Source organism: Talaromyces rugulosus, chromosome I (genome assembly GCF_013368755.1).
Source record: "Talaromyces rugulosus chromosome I, complete sequence".
Classification (NCBI taxonomy): Eukaryota; Fungi; Ascomycota; class Eurotiomycetes; order Eurotiales; family Trichocomaceae; genus Talaromyces; species Talaromyces rugulosus.
Genome location: NC_049561.1, coordinates 6619923 through 6635523, shown reverse-complemented (window position 1 = coordinate 6635523; position 15601 = coordinate 6619923). Strand labels below are relative to the sequence as shown.

At 47.4% G+C, this 15601-nt stretch overlaps 8 protein-coding genes across 8 annotated transcripts; 5 read left to right on the top strand and 3 right to left on the bottom strand.

Annotated features, from left to right (window-relative positions):
- Positions 1–936: 936 nt before the first annotated feature.
- Positions 937–1897, top strand: TRUGW13939_02275 (uncharacterized protein; the record flags this gene model as incomplete). Its single annotated transcript, XM_035485469.1, has 4 exons — positions 937–1054; positions 1119–1286; positions 1335–1453; positions 1508–1897. The coding sequence occupies 4 exons, from the start codon at positions 937–939 to the stop codon at positions 1895–1897; spliced, it is 795 nt and encodes a 264-aa protein (XP_035341362.1).
- Positions 1898–3034: 1137 nt separating this feature from the next.
- Positions 3035–4078, top strand: TRUGW13939_02274 (uncharacterized protein; the record flags this gene model as incomplete). The annotated part of the gene is made up of 1 exon (XM_035485468.1): positions 3035–4078. One exon carries the CDS (start codon positions 3035–3037, stop codon positions 4076–4078), a length of 1044 nt encoding a protein of 347 aa, XP_035341361.1.
- Positions 4079–4636: 558 nt separating this feature from the next.
- On the top strand, positions 4637–5589 carry TRUGW13939_02273 (uncharacterized protein; the record flags this gene model as incomplete). The annotated part of the gene is made up of 3 exons (XM_035485467.1): positions 4637–4973; positions 5032–5168; positions 5242–5589. The coding sequence occupies 3 exons, from the start codon at positions 4637–4639 to the stop codon at positions 5587–5589; spliced, it is 822 nt and encodes a 273-aa protein (XP_035341360.1).
- An 86-nt stretch (positions 5590–5675) lies between these two features.
- Positions 5676–6456, bottom strand: TRUGW13939_02272 (uncharacterized protein; the record flags this gene model as incomplete). Its single annotated transcript, XM_035485466.1, has 3 exons — positions 5676–5927; positions 5987–6114; positions 6189–6456. The coding sequence occupies 3 exons, from the start codon at positions 6454–6456 to the stop codon at positions 5676–5678; spliced, it is 648 nt and encodes a 215-aa protein (XP_035341359.1).
- A 634-nt stretch (positions 6457–7090) lies between these two features.
- Positions 7091–8283, top strand: TRUGW13939_02271 (uncharacterized protein; the record flags this gene model as incomplete). Its single annotated transcript, XM_035485465.1, has 5 exons — positions 7091–7364; positions 7438–7596; positions 7653–7758; positions 7826–7929; positions 8000–8283. The coding sequence occupies 5 exons, from the start codon at positions 7091–7093 to the stop codon at positions 8281–8283; spliced, it is 927 nt and encodes a 308-aa protein (XP_035341358.1).
- Positions 8284–8779: 496 nt separating this feature from the next.
- TRUGW13939_02270 (uncharacterized protein) lies at positions 8780–9952 on the top strand (the record flags this gene model as incomplete). Its single annotated transcript, XM_035485464.1, has 1 exon — positions 8780–9952. The coding sequence occupies one exon, from the start codon at positions 8780–8782 to the stop codon at positions 9950–9952; it is 1173 nt and encodes a 390-aa protein (XP_035341357.1).
- A 270-nt stretch (positions 9953–10222) lies between these two features.
- TRUGW13939_02269 (uncharacterized protein) lies at positions 10223–12349 on the bottom strand (the record flags this gene model as incomplete). Its single annotated transcript, XM_035485463.1, has 5 exons — positions 10223–10320; positions 10370–11820; positions 11880–12117; positions 12176–12244; positions 12316–12349. The coding sequence occupies 5 exons, from the start codon at positions 12347–12349 to the stop codon at positions 10223–10225; spliced, it is 1890 nt and encodes a 629-aa protein (XP_035341356.1).
- Positions 12350–13750: 1401 nt separating this feature from the next.
- Positions 13751–15080, bottom strand: TRUGW13939_02268 (uncharacterized protein; the record flags this gene model as incomplete). The annotated part of the gene is made up of 2 exons (XM_035485462.1): positions 13751–13780; positions 13845–15080. The coding sequence occupies 2 exons, from the start codon at positions 15078–15080 to the stop codon at positions 13751–13753; spliced, it is 1266 nt and encodes a 421-aa protein (XP_035341355.1).
- Positions 15081–15601: the final 521 nt, after the last annotated feature.

Below are 15601 nucleotides of genomic sequence, written 5' to 3'. Positions count from 1 at the left end.
TTCCATATATATAGTTCTCGGCTTGTTTTTCAATTTGAGATGATTAATTTTACGATTTTGAGTAATCCGTTGTTAAATATAGTAGCTGCCAACCGTCAAATCGTACTAATCCCCAACCGGTCAGGGTCAAATTTACTGAAATCAACTGCCGATTTTGCAACGTGGCCTCAAGGAAGATTCTGATCAGGGTAAGCAAATGCGGGTTAGTAATTTGTATGGCAATTGCATATAAACAGAAAATTTGGGGTAGATAGAAGAAATCAGACCTTTTGACACCTCTTACAAATTTGGCACCGTGCAGGTTCCAAACCGATTAATAAGCTTTGCTCCATAAAGTGAGACAGTAGCCTAAAAAGTTGATCAAGGGGCTGGGGTCCCGCTGTTTAATACCGAATGCCCACTTTTACATAGTTGGCCCTTACTATGATGGTCGGCTTAGGAAGTTCAGCTCCCCTCATAAATTGAGATGATTCAATGTTTGAAAAAATGTGGAGAACACGCTGGTTTGCTGGATACTGGTAGATCGCAGTACCGATTAAGTTAGTAATGATGAAGAAGAGGGGTCCGGTGATGTGATTTCGCACTACGGAGAAGAGCGCAGCATGTAGTCAAAAGTGAGCGTGAGTGGGGATCGGTTAAGCTTTGTAGACCATGATGATTGGCTATTGTATGATAAGGTTGTTTTTATTTTTTTACGGGTCCGTCAGCCTCGCGTGGCATTGTAAGGTTGTATTTTAATACGTATCCGTATTTCAGTACCATACCGGTTGTACAGTAACTATCGTTTTGTACGTCCGTGCTGCCTTTGGCCGTGAAAATCAATCATGGTATTCCTAATTTATTTTTGGCTATTGTTCCTATGGTCTAACATCCACAGGGTTTTCCTAGGCTAAACACTCGACTGATTCCACCCATCTGGTTTGTACAACATACAAAATGGAGGAGTACAAAGAATTGAACCAAGCAGACGATGAATCTGAGGAGCCACTCAGTCATCCGCGTGCCAGAGAGTCGACATGGTGCTCATTCCCTCGCTGGGTTCTCTGGTTCACGGGTGGGTTCTTTTCTGCCCTCGCAGCCATAATGATTCTTGCTGTCGTATACACGATAGTTGATAGGAAAGAGCCCCTTCCTGGGCTCATCCCGGACTGCAAGTGACCCTCCAGCCGATGGCCATATCGATACTTACGATAACATAGTTCCGACTGTCGATGTCACTTTCAAGCCTCACCCGGAGTTCTCAAACTTGACCGACCCAGTATCCACGAGACGGTGGCATGACATGCGTAAGTTGCTGTGGGTGTTTGAACGCAACAAAGCTAAGTTTTGCACAGTTCATCACGGTCACATATTCGTGGATGATGCGGCTCGATACTCCATGAAACCTGGCATTCCAGTGTCAGAACACGGAGAGCGGCTCATCGTGTCTGGATTGCATGGCCTTCATTGCCTCGTGAGTTTATGCGAGCTTCTCAACACAGGAAATTCTAACTAGAGTTTTTTGCAGCGGACACTGAGGAATGAAATGACCATGCTCATGCTTGGACACCCGCTGGAGACGGGTACAACGCACCACGCCCACAATCATCCTGGTCGTCCCGATCATTGTTTTGACTATTTGCGTCAATTAATCATGTGCGACCTGGATCTCACATATGAATCCGCTCGCGTGGACTTGGACGGTACGCGGAGAGTTGCTGATGGCTGGGGGACAGTGCACCAATGCAAAGACTGGTCAGCCATCAACGAATGGATGTTGGAGAACCTAGAGTGGGAACTGTCTATGGATGATTGGCATGAGCCTGATCACAATAAGCCAGAAGGACAGGATGATTTATATGGTGACGTGTATCCGCTTTACAGTCCTCTATACAACAAGACCTGTCCATCTATGTAGAGTCCTATTCTATCTATAAGGAAACATACTAAATGGCGTTAAAGTGTATATCTATAAAATTTGGCCTAAAATACCACCTATATTCGATAGTCGGGTGTTAGACACAGACCTGGATCAAAATTCGTATCTTACCCTGAAACAGCTTCAGTGTTCTAGTTCGACCTTTGATAGAATCTATCCTAAAGGCTCGGTCTTATTCTCGGGGAAAATATCAGCATTACAGTCCACCTTAATAGTCGTAACACTTTGAAATCCGCCCACTTAAAGCGGGTCTGTGCCGAGGAGCATAGTAGCGTATGTAATTATGGATAGTATTGGATATGTATCATTGTATAGGACATTAATACGCGTTTAGGGCAAAGCGGAGCCCTTTTAAAACCCAATATTTCCCTCTATTATTCGTCTGGCTAGTGATAGAAATTTCATCAATGCTCTCGCTACGACATATAATAATAATGGCGAGCTTCCGCGGGTCAAACGGCCCCGAGATCCCTTTCTAGTGAGACACACGGGGTATAACACGTTGCTCAAGCTGAAGAAAGGATCATCACAAGCGGTTAGATCGACTAATACAATGTATCCACCTAATAATACCCTCGTGAAAACATAATTTTGTGTTCATTTAGTTTTCAAAAAGCCGAACACGCCAACTTTGTTGGGATATCGGAATTTCCTTAATCAGTTAGGAAGCAGCAACCCGGCATATTCGAAGGTGAACATTGCCACCTTTGGCGGAAGAAAGGGGAATGCGGGTGAGGTATACTTCCTGGGCATTGTTCAAACTCAAAGTCATACCTTGTCCTTCAAGACATGCGGCAGAAGATGGTGTTCTTTCGCTATGTGCTAGATGTAGCGTATCGTTTATATCTTGCATTCCTGCCTTCATATGTACGAAATCAGCTGCAAGGCAGGTCGAAAGAACCTCAGAAGATTCATGCAACTACCTATCTAAATGGCTTCCGAGGCGTCATGTCATTTTTAGTATTTGTTCGGCATTTTCTTCTTCCCTGGTTCCCCAACATAGACCATGGATTCGGCCAGGAAGTCGGAGACGAGAGCCTATTCCAACTTCCAATAATCAGGATCTTGTATTCAGGGCCTAATGTCCCCGTCTTTTTGATTGTTTCGGGCTACATAATGTCCCTGAAACCCATAAGGCTCAGCAAGGAAGGGAAATCATCATTGGCTTGGGAATCGCTCGCCTCCTCAACGTTCCGGCGTGCTTTCAGAATTTTCCCGTTGCCACTCTTTTCATCGTTCATAGTGATGCTAATGGTCCAACTGGGCATGTTTGACTATCCATATGTGACTCTACCGGGACACATACCAACGCATCCACAGAGACTGGAAAATGTCCTTCAACAGTTTCTCGACTGGCTAAACTTTGCCTTTTACGATCTCACAAACCCATGGACATGGTCGACTCACCTTCCATTTGTTTATGGGGCCCATCTCTGGACCATACCTCTGCAATTCCGTTGTTCGCTAGTTCTCTTCATTGCTCTGTTGGGCCTGTTGAGCCTCTACAGACCTTCTCGGACTATCATCCTTCTGGGTCTAATTGTATTCAGTCTACCTCATGGACGATGGGATATTGCGCTCTATCTCGGAGGAATGGGCTTGGCGGAATATGATTTAGGCCGCGAAGAGCAAACTGCAGCCCTTCCTCCATTTATTCCTAGGAATAGCACGCTCATGAGATTATTGTCCTTGGTCATACGACTATCGCTTCTAGGTTTTGGACTTTATTTCTCATCCTTCCCTCGGTACAAGGGTAACTCGCCAGCCGCGGGATACCACTTTTTGTACTCTCTAACCAACGATTACCATTACTGGCACGCCTACGGGGCGACTTTGCTTGTCTGTTACATCGGCCAGTCGCGAGTTGCACAGTGGCTCTTTACGAGGAGGTGGACGCAATACTTGGGGAAATTGTCCTTTTGTTTGTACGTCGTGCATGAACCGTTGTTGCATGTACTGGGCTTCCGAACAGTTGAGCATGCTTGGAGACTAACGGGAAATGATGCTCCACCAAAGCGTCACTTGGGTATTGCGGGGGCCTTTGTTATGACGACGCTTGTGCTCCTGTGGTTGGCGGATTTACTTTATTACTGGGTAGACAAACCAAGTGCTAAGATGGCGCAGCGGATAGAGAGAGTGTGCAAGGAACACTTTAGTTAAATATTATTTTAATATGTAGTATGTCTACCAATCATCTGCCAGTATTGTTACAATAGTAAGACATAGACCAGGAAACAATGCAGATACGCGAGAAGTTGACGAAACCGACAATAGAAGGGAAAAAAGACCAAGACATTTTCGTGATAACCGGGTAAAAAGCTTGTTACTTTCCGCTTCATCCGGACAAAAAGCTTGTCATCACAAGGTCGTTGAGCGTAGCAAATCAAAAATGGATGCTGACACCAACATGTTGGATCCTTCGAGAGTGATCGACCCGACCCAACAAATTGCCACGAGCGCTACATCATACTACTGTGGTAAATACAAGTGTGTAAGTTTTGTAACTGTAACGATACCACGCCGTATAGTATAACTAACCAGTATCGTACGGATAGTACTATCTTAAGCCCCACTACTTTCTCTTGTTGGCTACTAAACAGTATTGAGCGAATGTCGTAGAGATAATAATGGCAAAGGAAAGAGAGAAAAACGGCGCCATCCTGGATAATCTAGTTATTCAAATTGAGTGCTTTCATCTCCAAATTATACCTCAATACTATGGATTCACACAAGGGCTCCGAGTCGGAAGAGGAGATTCCGTTTCTATTCCCAGAGCAGCACGATGTCACCAAGAAATCAAAACTCACTCTGACAAGCATCCAGGAGCTCGTGTACCTGGGTGCCTCTGCATTCATGCTCGTAACTTCCCTTGTGATAGCCGTGGCAGCCTCACGTTACCCTACCGACGATCAATGTACCAGCCAGATGTCGACATGGTCACCCATGCTGGAAGCAGTGGAGTATGAGTGGCGACATTTTAAAGAAGAGGCGCCGAATTCTTACTACGGAAAGCCAACGGATCAGTTGGAAAAGGCTTGGGGTGATCTCTGGCAATGTAGGTCAACCGATGTTGTGTATTGTTGGATGTGCTAATGTTCGATGTTTTTATGTAGATGGCTCAGCAGGGATACCAGACTCAAAACTGCATCTCCTAAATAAATCGCGCGATATAGACTGGAAGTACCTACCCGATGAACTGGGAGGGGGAATTGAGGCGTTTTTCGAGGCATTTCACCAGATTCATTGTGTGGTAAACATCCTTGAACTACCCTTTTGTTTACTACGTCTTCGCATTTACTAATTGAAACCTTGGAACTGTTTAGGATCTCTTGCGGCAGTACACCTATCGCGATGAGTACGATTATAGCGACAACCCGGCTTTCCTACGGCAGCCGGATGTATTCTATAATCACGTTGATCATTGCATCGAGACTATACGAATCAATATAATGTGCAATGTAGATGTGACACCCTATCTTATTGAAGAACGCGGCGATGGGGAAGCCGTGGTACGTACAGATGGGCTATATCACTGCCGGAAGTTTGATAAGTTGGTCCAATGGGCTGATGAAAAGATTGTTCACCCATACAATGTAACAGCAGAGCGCATAAGAGCCATAGAAGAGGTGAATATTCAAGGTGGACATGGCGCGCATGGTGAACATGAGTAAGTAGCCAGTGCGCAGGTTTCGATTACTCAAAGTTTACTTTTTTCTCTTTTTTCAACTCTTTAAAATAAAAACAAGTAATATCATCCTTATTCCTTTCCCTTTGCGTTCCGCTTTGCCCAAGATATCACGTCGTCGTACTTTCTACACTTGTGCTTTGTTCCAATGTCCGGGCTATTCCCACGAATAACCTCAGGGTTGTTCCGAAGAAGAAACGGAGTGGCATCCGCATCGCACATGAACTTGTGCCTCAGTAATTCAATACACTGGTCCACTCTTTCCCTATATTCCTGGCGCCATGGGTCTTCTAGGTCTGCTTGAGCATGGAGGCGAATCGTACTCTATAAAAGAAATTACATCAACATGAGACCGATACGCTTAAGAACAGTTGTATACGAACCAGACAAGAAAGCTGATGGAAAACAGCTATATTTGCAGCTATACCGCCGTCGGGATGTCGTTTCCATTGATATTCGGTAGATTGATTCATGGCTTCTAGTTTGTCCTCCGGTATGCTGACTTCGAAATCTAGAGAAAGAAGTATTGTCAGCAGTGTAAAAACAAACCAACAAACAACCTCTTGATAATAACCCATGACATACCCTGGACCAAGTCCCGCCAGGCCTGCTGCGTATCCGCAGCTATTGGCCGTCTCTCGGATGTGCGATAGACTGAGCGAGGAAAGTAGTAGTCTGCATAGTTAACCCATTTGTAACTAATCACCTCTCGCAATGGGCTGAAGATGAGGTTCCGTCCATCACATACTGCGTCACTGGGAGGAACTGCCCAGGAGACAAGAAAAAATATTAGAGATGCAGAAAATGCTAACAAGGAGCCGTAGAAACACTTTTCCACTTGTTTCAAATGCATATTGTCTAGCCCGTAATGAAAGGGGGTTGAGGACGTCGGGAGCTACTGGGCTGAGTATATTTTTGCCCTCGGACGAGTTTTAACCACGATACAAACAAAAAATCTCCCCGAAGGTGGATCTTCTGCAGATTTGTCTGCATTTGTCAAACTACTCCGAGACATGACCAAAACCTGGTCAGACTGAAATAAACCCATACACTCGCATACACAGAAACAGCTACAGATACAGATATAGCTATAGTACGGGTACGGGTACGGGTACGGATACATGCGCAATATCAATCTGACATTACGCCATTCTTGTGAAGAGACCCAGTAAAATAGCTTGTTTTTTTAGTTTGTTAGTCAAAAATATTCAAGCTTTTACGCCGAGGTGAGCCTCACGGGATTCTGTGGAGTATACATGTTAGTGCTTATGCTGATGGGGTACTTCTTTGGTGTATGTGTCTGAACAAGTATTGAAACACGGTATTGTATTGTAATAAGTAACTCGATACATCCATGTTTTTCTAAATACATGGGCGACAAGGATATGGCTACCATTCCTGCCCCTAGCGGCAATCCACTCTTTCCATGGTAGTATACCATAGGTTACTTGTTACTCTCACCTTTCCAGAATATGATCACAACCACGATGGATATTTTCCGAAACAAAGACTCGGTTCTATACTCCAGTCTTGGAGAAGGCGAGTCCGAAAAGGACGACGAATCCAGCTCCAGCCTGTTGAACTCGGAAACATCTTCACAACAACCTCCGAGGAGGAATCAACGGGTGTGGCCGTTCGTTCTACCATGGATTGTTTCGACGTTTGCCTTGGCCTGGGTTTCCGCTTATCTGTATCTCAACTCACTTCCTCCGGCGCAGTTGCAGGAGCATAGCTATTCGACTGGATGGAAGACTGATTTTGGTAATTTCTTCTCTATTTCTTCACGTTAAACGGTAATCTGAATGATGCTAATGAAAAACAAAATAAAAAACAGCCCCGGCACGATCCGCGATTTCCTTAGAGGAAGTGACTTTTACCGGCGGTCCGATGTATTCTGAGAATGGCACCTACTACGTCCCTCACCCAGCGGCAATCAACTATACGGCCGATCCAAGCCCAGAACTGGATAGAGCTTGGGAGGAATTGACTTGGGGTGGGTTCCTCCAAAAAAAAGCCGTACAAAAAGAATAAACTTTCTGACAGATCTAGGCCGCTACGTGGTTCTGAACGAGCAAGAGGCAAAGGATGCCTTTGAGGAGAAGTTTGGAGATGTTCAGCAGTTCTGGAGTCCGTCGCGCGGCGGATACATTAGCGGGTGAGTGTAACCTGGCACACAAACAACAAAAGTCGTTATAGTTATGTACTAACAGCAGAGAGAGCAGATTCGACATGTTCCACACCCTACACTGTCTAGATCGGATCCGCCAGCGGTTCTATCCCGAGTACTATGTCCAAGAAGACCTCTACACGCATCGCGTGCATCATCGTAAGTAAAACCGTTTGACAACGATTTGCCAAAAAAAAAAAAAAAAAGGGGACGGCTGATCTTGAGTTAGTCCACTGCCTCGAGCAAGTCCGCCAGTACATCATGTGCTCAGGCGATATGACTCCGGTTCCTACGAGGTACAACGCTGCCCGGAAGCATAGCTATGTTGATTCAGACGTCACGCATACATGCAGGAACTTTGGGCAGTTGCGAAACTGGCTGAGCGAAAGGTTTAATGGCAGTCTCGCCGTGCAGCCGATTTGTCCAGGGGCGACGAAGCCGGAGATGGGGTCGACAAGCTGTGTGTTGGATGATGATGATGATGACAACAACAGCATGGAAATGGGCCATTAATTTTTGACTGCTCGAGAGAGCTTGTGTCTGTTTTTGCTTCTTTCAGTATTGAATTAATAAATACATCGGCAATAGTCAGTAACAACTATGTTTGACAACAATCAATCCATAAATATCAATTCAGCTTCCAAAGCTCATACTGCCAGATAACCGTAGATTCAGTGAACGAGTCGATCTGAATTTGTTTTCGAGCAGAACACGGCTATATGTCCAAGTTAGTAACATGCCACATTTTATTTTATCATGTTATTCATGATCCCTAATCTAGATGGTCGAAGAATGTGGTCGAGCGGAAGTTGGAACATCGATGTCGTAGTGTAGCCGAGGACCGGGCAGCAGCCGGGCATCTCCTTCACATGCTATATTCTAGGCCAATGACATCAGTCCTTCTACAACCACCTCAATCTACAAAAAATACATACAATCCACCAAAAAGGCATTTCCAAAGAAGCAGCAATCAAACAAAACGAAACAGAAAACAGAAAAACAGGGAAAAATGTCAAACGACAACCCCAACCCCCCGCCAAACCCAAACCCAAACCCACAAGACCCCTCAACACCAGGTTCTCTCAGGTCCAAAGACAACAACAACAACAGCAATAACAACAAACAAGCAGACCAAAACAGCAGCAAAACCAACCAAGATCCTTCCTTGCTAAACAGAATCCAAACCTCAGCAACGGGTTTACTCCGCGACGCCATCACGAACCCAAATGCGCATGCGCTCGGGTCGGATCTTGGACAGTTGGGCGGTGCAGCGAATGGCAAGGCTTCGTCGTCGCGATGGACAGGGAGTCAGAATTATGACTCAATATCCGGGGCGTCAACGACGACGACGACAACAACAACGACATCGTCTTCGCGAAACGGTGCTGCTAATGCCGCCGAAGATTCAAATGTCGCTCCGACAGAGAGTTTCCGGACGACTACTCAAAGCAATAATCTATTCGACCTAGAAGGATTCGACCAAGAACACTTTCAGCATGACTACGGCGACGAATACCAATCTATCGGAAAAGGAAAAGGAAAAGGAAAAGAGAGGATTTCCATATCTTCTTCCGAAGAATACGATGCTGCATGGATCCACGCCGTAGCTACTGCGCAACACTCAAATAATCATTACGATACACACGATACGCAAAACCACACGCATCATCATCAAGGTCAAGACGACGCAGATGGTGCAGCAGTCGTTTCGCTGCTCTCCGATCCATCTTTTCAACCGGAGTTCGCAGACGATGACGACCTGTACGAAGACCCAGACATGGCCGTTCCAGCGCCGTTAACAGCTGATGAAATACGAATTCTGGATTCATTCAGGCGGCAACAGTCTTCAGCTACTACTACACCAACACATCCCAAAACCAGTGCAATCACACCACATAGTCTCATACCCGATATCGACACTTTTCTCGCCGATAACGATGGTATTAGCGTCGGTACCAGTGATGCAGCGCTGCGTGACGCGGTGCTGCACAATCTGCCTGGCGCGGAGGACTGGGTCGCGGTGAATGATCGGTATCAGGATGAGGTATGGGGATTCCTGCGGCCGGCACTGGAGGCGGCGTCAAAGGAAATAGAAGAGAATGATCAAAAGGAGAGCGATCCAGCGAGAGAGGGGCCGGCGGTTCTGAGGTTGAAGATGATATTGAGACATATGAAATTATGAGATTAGATCAGTATGTACAATTACATGTAAAAATTTAAGGTCACTCGAAAATAATGTTAAAAGGTCTAAGAAAACATTCAAATTAGAATAATTGGAAGTAATCTCTGATTCATAAGTATACAAATTCCAACAGGAGACTGATGGTATATATAGCAAGACTCCGTAAAGAAACAAATTCATCATAACAAAGGAAATGCAATCATAAAATGCAAAACATATTCACACAGATCAAACTCCCGGTGTATCAACTTTTTGCGAGCTTCCAGGTGTTTAGAATTCCAATCGAGGCTCCTGGCCCTTGACGCGGCCAATCACAATCTGCGAGGCGTACTTGGGAATAACTTCGTCGTCGTGGAGCATTTCGAATTCTATAAAGCTTGTTAGTATGAAATAAAATACGGACAAAGAAAAACGTACCCTCAGAGGCATCACGGCCCATGTGGCTGAACAAAGCCTGGGCACCACCGGGGTGCTCGTCGAGCCAGTTGGTCACGTCCATGACAACACCCTTGACAACAATCCACAGGTCATCCTTCTTGTTGTGCTTGGCAACCTCTTCCATGCTGAACTCCTTCTCGGGGACCTTGAAGTCGGACACGTCCTGAGCGGCCGCGGCCGAGCCGGAGGAAGCTGCTGGAGCAGGGGTTGAAGCAGCAGCAGCAGCAGGGGCCTCAACACGAGCCGAGGCAGGATCACTGCCAGAGCCAGCACCGGTCCACTCAACCGAGATCTTGCCAGGTGTCGAAGGGTCAATGTGCAATGAGATCTGGCCGAGACGCTGCTGGGCAGCAGAGGCGCCGCCATTGATAACCTTCTGGAACAGGTATTGGCTGGCGCTGTCACCGGCAACACGACCGTAGACGACACAGCCGAGAAGAGAAGAGCCACCCAGACGGTTGGAACCGTGGACACCACCGGCAAGCTCACCACAAGCGTAGAGACCTTCGAATGGCTTCTGTTCCGAGTTCAAGACCTGGGCCTGGTCGTTGATTTCAATACCACCCATGGTGAAGTGGAGCACGGGCTCCATCAGAGCAACGTGGAAGGTGTCGTCAATGCTGAAGGGCAGGTTGTGGAAGAACTTCTTGTTCCAGGGGTCCTGCTTCTTGCCCTCGGCAATCAAGTTGTACTCGTCAAAGGTCTTCTTAAGAGCAGCCTCTCCGCAGCCAATCTCCTTAGCAAGTTCCTTTCCGGTCATCTTCTTCATGAGGCCACGGCCAGAGTAGTGGCGAGTGTGGAAGTCCAAGACGTTGGAGGCCTTGCTGTTGAGGACAAGGCGGATGGGCCACTTGCCTTTCTCCTTCTCCTTCCACATCTGGCCCGAGACGTAGTCACGGTGACCCAGCTCGTCGGAGAATCGCTGACCGTCCGAGTTGAGCAAAAGACCACCCTCACCACGGAGAGCCTCGGCGGCCAAGAACTTCCACTTGGAGGTTGGGTCCTTGGGGTCGATCAGACCAGTGGGGTGGACCTGGACCTTGTCCATGTCAATGCCGTTGGCACCAATGGCCATCAGCATCTTCTGGCCGTCACCGGTGGCGTGAGTGCCGTTGGTGCTGGACAGGCCAAAGGTGTCAGGGCGATGTTGCTTGAGAAGGGAGTCGCTGGTGAAGTCGGCGGCGTATCCACCAGTGGCGAGAACAACGACACCCTCGGCAGTGTGAGTCTCGCCGTTGTATTCGTAGGTGACACCAGTGACATGGTTGCCATCCTTGTTGATCGAAGTGACACGGGCTTTCTTGATGACCTGGACGCGGTCAGGCTCAGCGTCGGTGAGCTCTTCTAGTCGCTGCATGAGAGCGTATGTGATGGCCATGCCGGGAAATTTGGCATCGTGGCCACGGTGAGTACGGGGGAAAGAGTGACCTCTGTAGAAATTCAGTTAGAATCGTGCCAAAATATATATATATTTCACGGGTAAACACACCCCAGACGAGAAACCAGGGTAAGGTCGAGGTTGAAGACATCCTGGAGCCACTCGACGGCAGAAGCCGACTTGTAGGTCAAGACCTTGATCAAGTCGGGACGAGCCTTGTCTCGCGCGGACTTGAGGGTGTCCTCGTAGAACTGCTTGACGCTGTCTTGGATGCCAAGATCGGTCTGCGTCCGCGTGAGCGCACCGTTAATACCGGATGTGGCCTTGGTGGAGTTGCCACCGAAGAAGTCTGTAGCGCGAGGGAGTCAGAAACAGCGGGGCAGTCGGAAAAGAGAAGCAAAACTCACTCTGCTTGTCCAAGACAAGGACGTTTCCACCGTTCAGGTAGACTGTGTGAGCGGCACTCAGGCCAGAGACTGCGATGAAGGGCAAGTCAGCAACCAGCAATGGAGTTTTTGCGGGGAAAACCTGGGGGGGGAGAGCTTACGGCCACCGCCGACAACGATAACCCTGGGAGCCATGACTGTTGCAGTGAGATGATATGAAGATAAAAGGGAGATAAACAGAGAATGCAAACAATGGCGCGAGTGGGAGGAGAGGAAGAGAAGGGGGGAGAGAGTTCAGGATTCCGGGGAAGAAGAGTTAAGTAGGCGAAGAGTGGTCAGAAGCCGACAGCAGGAGCAGCAGCGGGCCGGGCACTCGGCCGAGGTAAGTCGCTCTCCTCCGCCGGGGCTTAGCGTGGGCGGTGGGCCGGACACCAGCCCGACCAGACCCGTCCTAAGTTCCCCCCACGAGTCTTTTTTTCTGCTTGGAAAGGCCGGTGATGGCTGTGATGGCTGTGGTTATATGGGCCAGAAGAGACTTGAATGTCGTTGATTGTTGATATTCTATCTGAGAATGCTTGCATATACAATGTAGGCGGCCAACGTGGGCGCATCTAGTTCCTGGCCATCACATGCGAATACTGGAGTTACATAGCTCGCCGTCAAAGGTTACTACAAGTAATATTGGAGCTTATGCGTGTGAGTTGCACTCTGCTTGTTTTTATTCAACTTATGATTGATTGCTGGTCCATTCTTATAGCCCCATGCGATTCGATTCGCCTTTCACATGTGAACCACTGGGTGGCTGTCATCGACGTCATCGCCGTCCACGGTTGAACACATCTGCAGTGTCTTTATATAGCAAAAGTAACTTATATGAACAATCATCCATATCGTTTAAAGTGTCTATATATATTATTATATTATCAAACCCCAACCTGAACCAACTAATCCTGTAAATAATAATACGAGAAAGAAAAAAAACTGCCCCGGCAACCCCGAATGTGGAACAGCCCCACTTGTACCCACAGCCAGCCAATCACGGCCGGCCCAAAGGTCACCCGGAGATGCCTCGGCTCACTATACAGCGAAACAGCGGGCTCTGATTATTATTACTAGAGAGATGAATAATGATCTTTGCTGTTTTCTACGCCGCCAAAAAAGGACTTCTTTTTATTTTGTTCTTCGATTCTCGTCAAACATATCTCGAATTGCATTGTACAGTTCTAGACCGGCACTTAGCAAACTAACTCTACCCGGCTAATGAAAGCATCGGCAATTGAACTAAATTGAATTCCGAGCTCAGTTCAGCCATTCAGGAAACCACAAACCGATTATTTTAAAAAGCTCTCTGTTGTGTCATCGGACGCAGTGACTCATAAATCAACTACCGGAATTCTTTTCTACAGCTCCATGCCGGTATATCCTTCTCCGATCTATCGACAGCCGCGTCAACCCGAGCCGAGAAACAGCTATTGATCATAATAATCATCATTCATTACTGCAGCGCCTACGATATCGACTCTACTCTATAAATACCAGGCGGAAAAAAAGGGCGATCTTGCGTGAAACAGGATTTTCGCATCGCACTCCGTCGATTCAATGCACCATTTGCGATGCAGCTATTTCCTGGAAATAATACAAGTTAGCTGATGAGACCCTGACTATATATATATTCAACGACAAGACTCACAGGAAAAGCGGCCGAAACGCTAGAAGCAACTCGTTCAACGTCCTCTGCCACCGCCTCCACCCCGGTATCCCATAATCGTAGAGTCCTGCCCATCGTGCCTGCGTTTCCAACTCCCGAAACACCTAGATCAAAGTAGATCACTCCCTCGATCTGATCAATGCTGCCTTTGAGGCGCCCCTGTTCCACCATGCGAGCAGCATATGCCTCTGCTTTCTCACCCGCCGTCGTATCTCCAGAGTCTTGTAGTCCCAGAATAACTCCCAGGGCATCTGTCCTGATGTTTTCGTAGAGCTTGCTGGCAGCCACAAGATTGTGCTCAATCACAGCCTTGTCCAGCACAGTCGATCCATCAGCCGTCTTTGCAAGCTGATGGGGTTGTAATTTTTGAGAGAAAGCCGCAACTTCGTCCGGCGTCAGTAGCCGGTCGAGATGCATTTTCTCCAGAATAGCAAAAACCTCCACAGATGTTGCACGATCGTCTTTGTATAGCCGTGTCAAAGTCCGTGAACGCTGGGGCCCAGCGGGGGCAAGCACTGCACAGATAATTGCCGCTGCCAGAGCCTGCAGTCGGTCACTTTCGTCAACCCCAACCGCCAAGCTGACGTTAAAATACTCCTGGCTCGCATCCAGGAAGCGCCGACGCGCATCAAGGATACGGGCTTGTGAAAGTTGAAAGTGTAATTTCAACTCCGGGTCTTCGATCTTGCTAGGCAGGTTCTTGATTCGATTCAAAAATGCTTCAGCACTGGTCGTATCATCTTCCTCCAGGTACAGCCGGAGAATACGAATCCACATGCGCGTCTTTGCGGCATCAGTGATGAGCCGCTGCGAGCTGTCAAGCTGGATCCCTTGCAGCACCCGTGCTGCCGCGATATATTCTTCCTCTGCCTCGTAGGCATCCGCAAGTATCTCCCGTATGCTCGAATCTTGTTCCTCTACCGACGCGGACCGAGATTGTAGGAGGGTCACGGCATGCTGGCCGACTTTGACTTTGATGTCCGACGGAAGGTCACGGAGCACGTTGATGAAAGAATCAAGAAGAGGGCGGGCGGCGACGATGCTGACGTTTTCGCTGAGGATCGAGTCGAGATAGTAAATCAAGTCTTGCGATAGTTCATGCCCGGAGGAGCTTGTGACGATTTTGGCGAGCAGCTCGCTGTAGAGCTGCGGTTTTGCCTGCTGGCTGCTGGATGCTTCGATGTCCGCTAGCGCGGACGCGAACTTTTGAGAAGCCATTCAAGGTTGGAAACTATAAAGACAATGTAGAGATGAATAGATCAGCTTTGCCATCCGCGATCCGGTGATTTCAGGGCGAGAGTGTTGGAAAGTGGAAATGTCAAGTTGGAGTGAAAGAACGAGTTGTTTCAAGGTTCCGTGCGGGGAGCCGGTTATCGATAAGGCTCAACAGAACAAAGAGTACATATACATCAAAGCAGAACAAATGCTTAAACCATGTACTATTTTGCAGTTGTTTTAAAATCGCTATCTTTTCTCATTTCTCGATAAATCCGACGGAATAAAATGTAAAAACCGTGTGCGTTATATTCATTTAGATGTACATGTAGTCAACTAGCAACTCATTTAGCGGAATACATGTAGCACGTGCAGTCTTGTGCTATTGATGACATTCCAGTAAAATCGCATGTACATTCTCACCAGCTAACTCCGCTAAACACACAAAACCTATTCACAGCGTATAATTATCTAAATAAGCAATATCGAGATTACCATTCATACAATGCGTTAAGCTCGAAGCC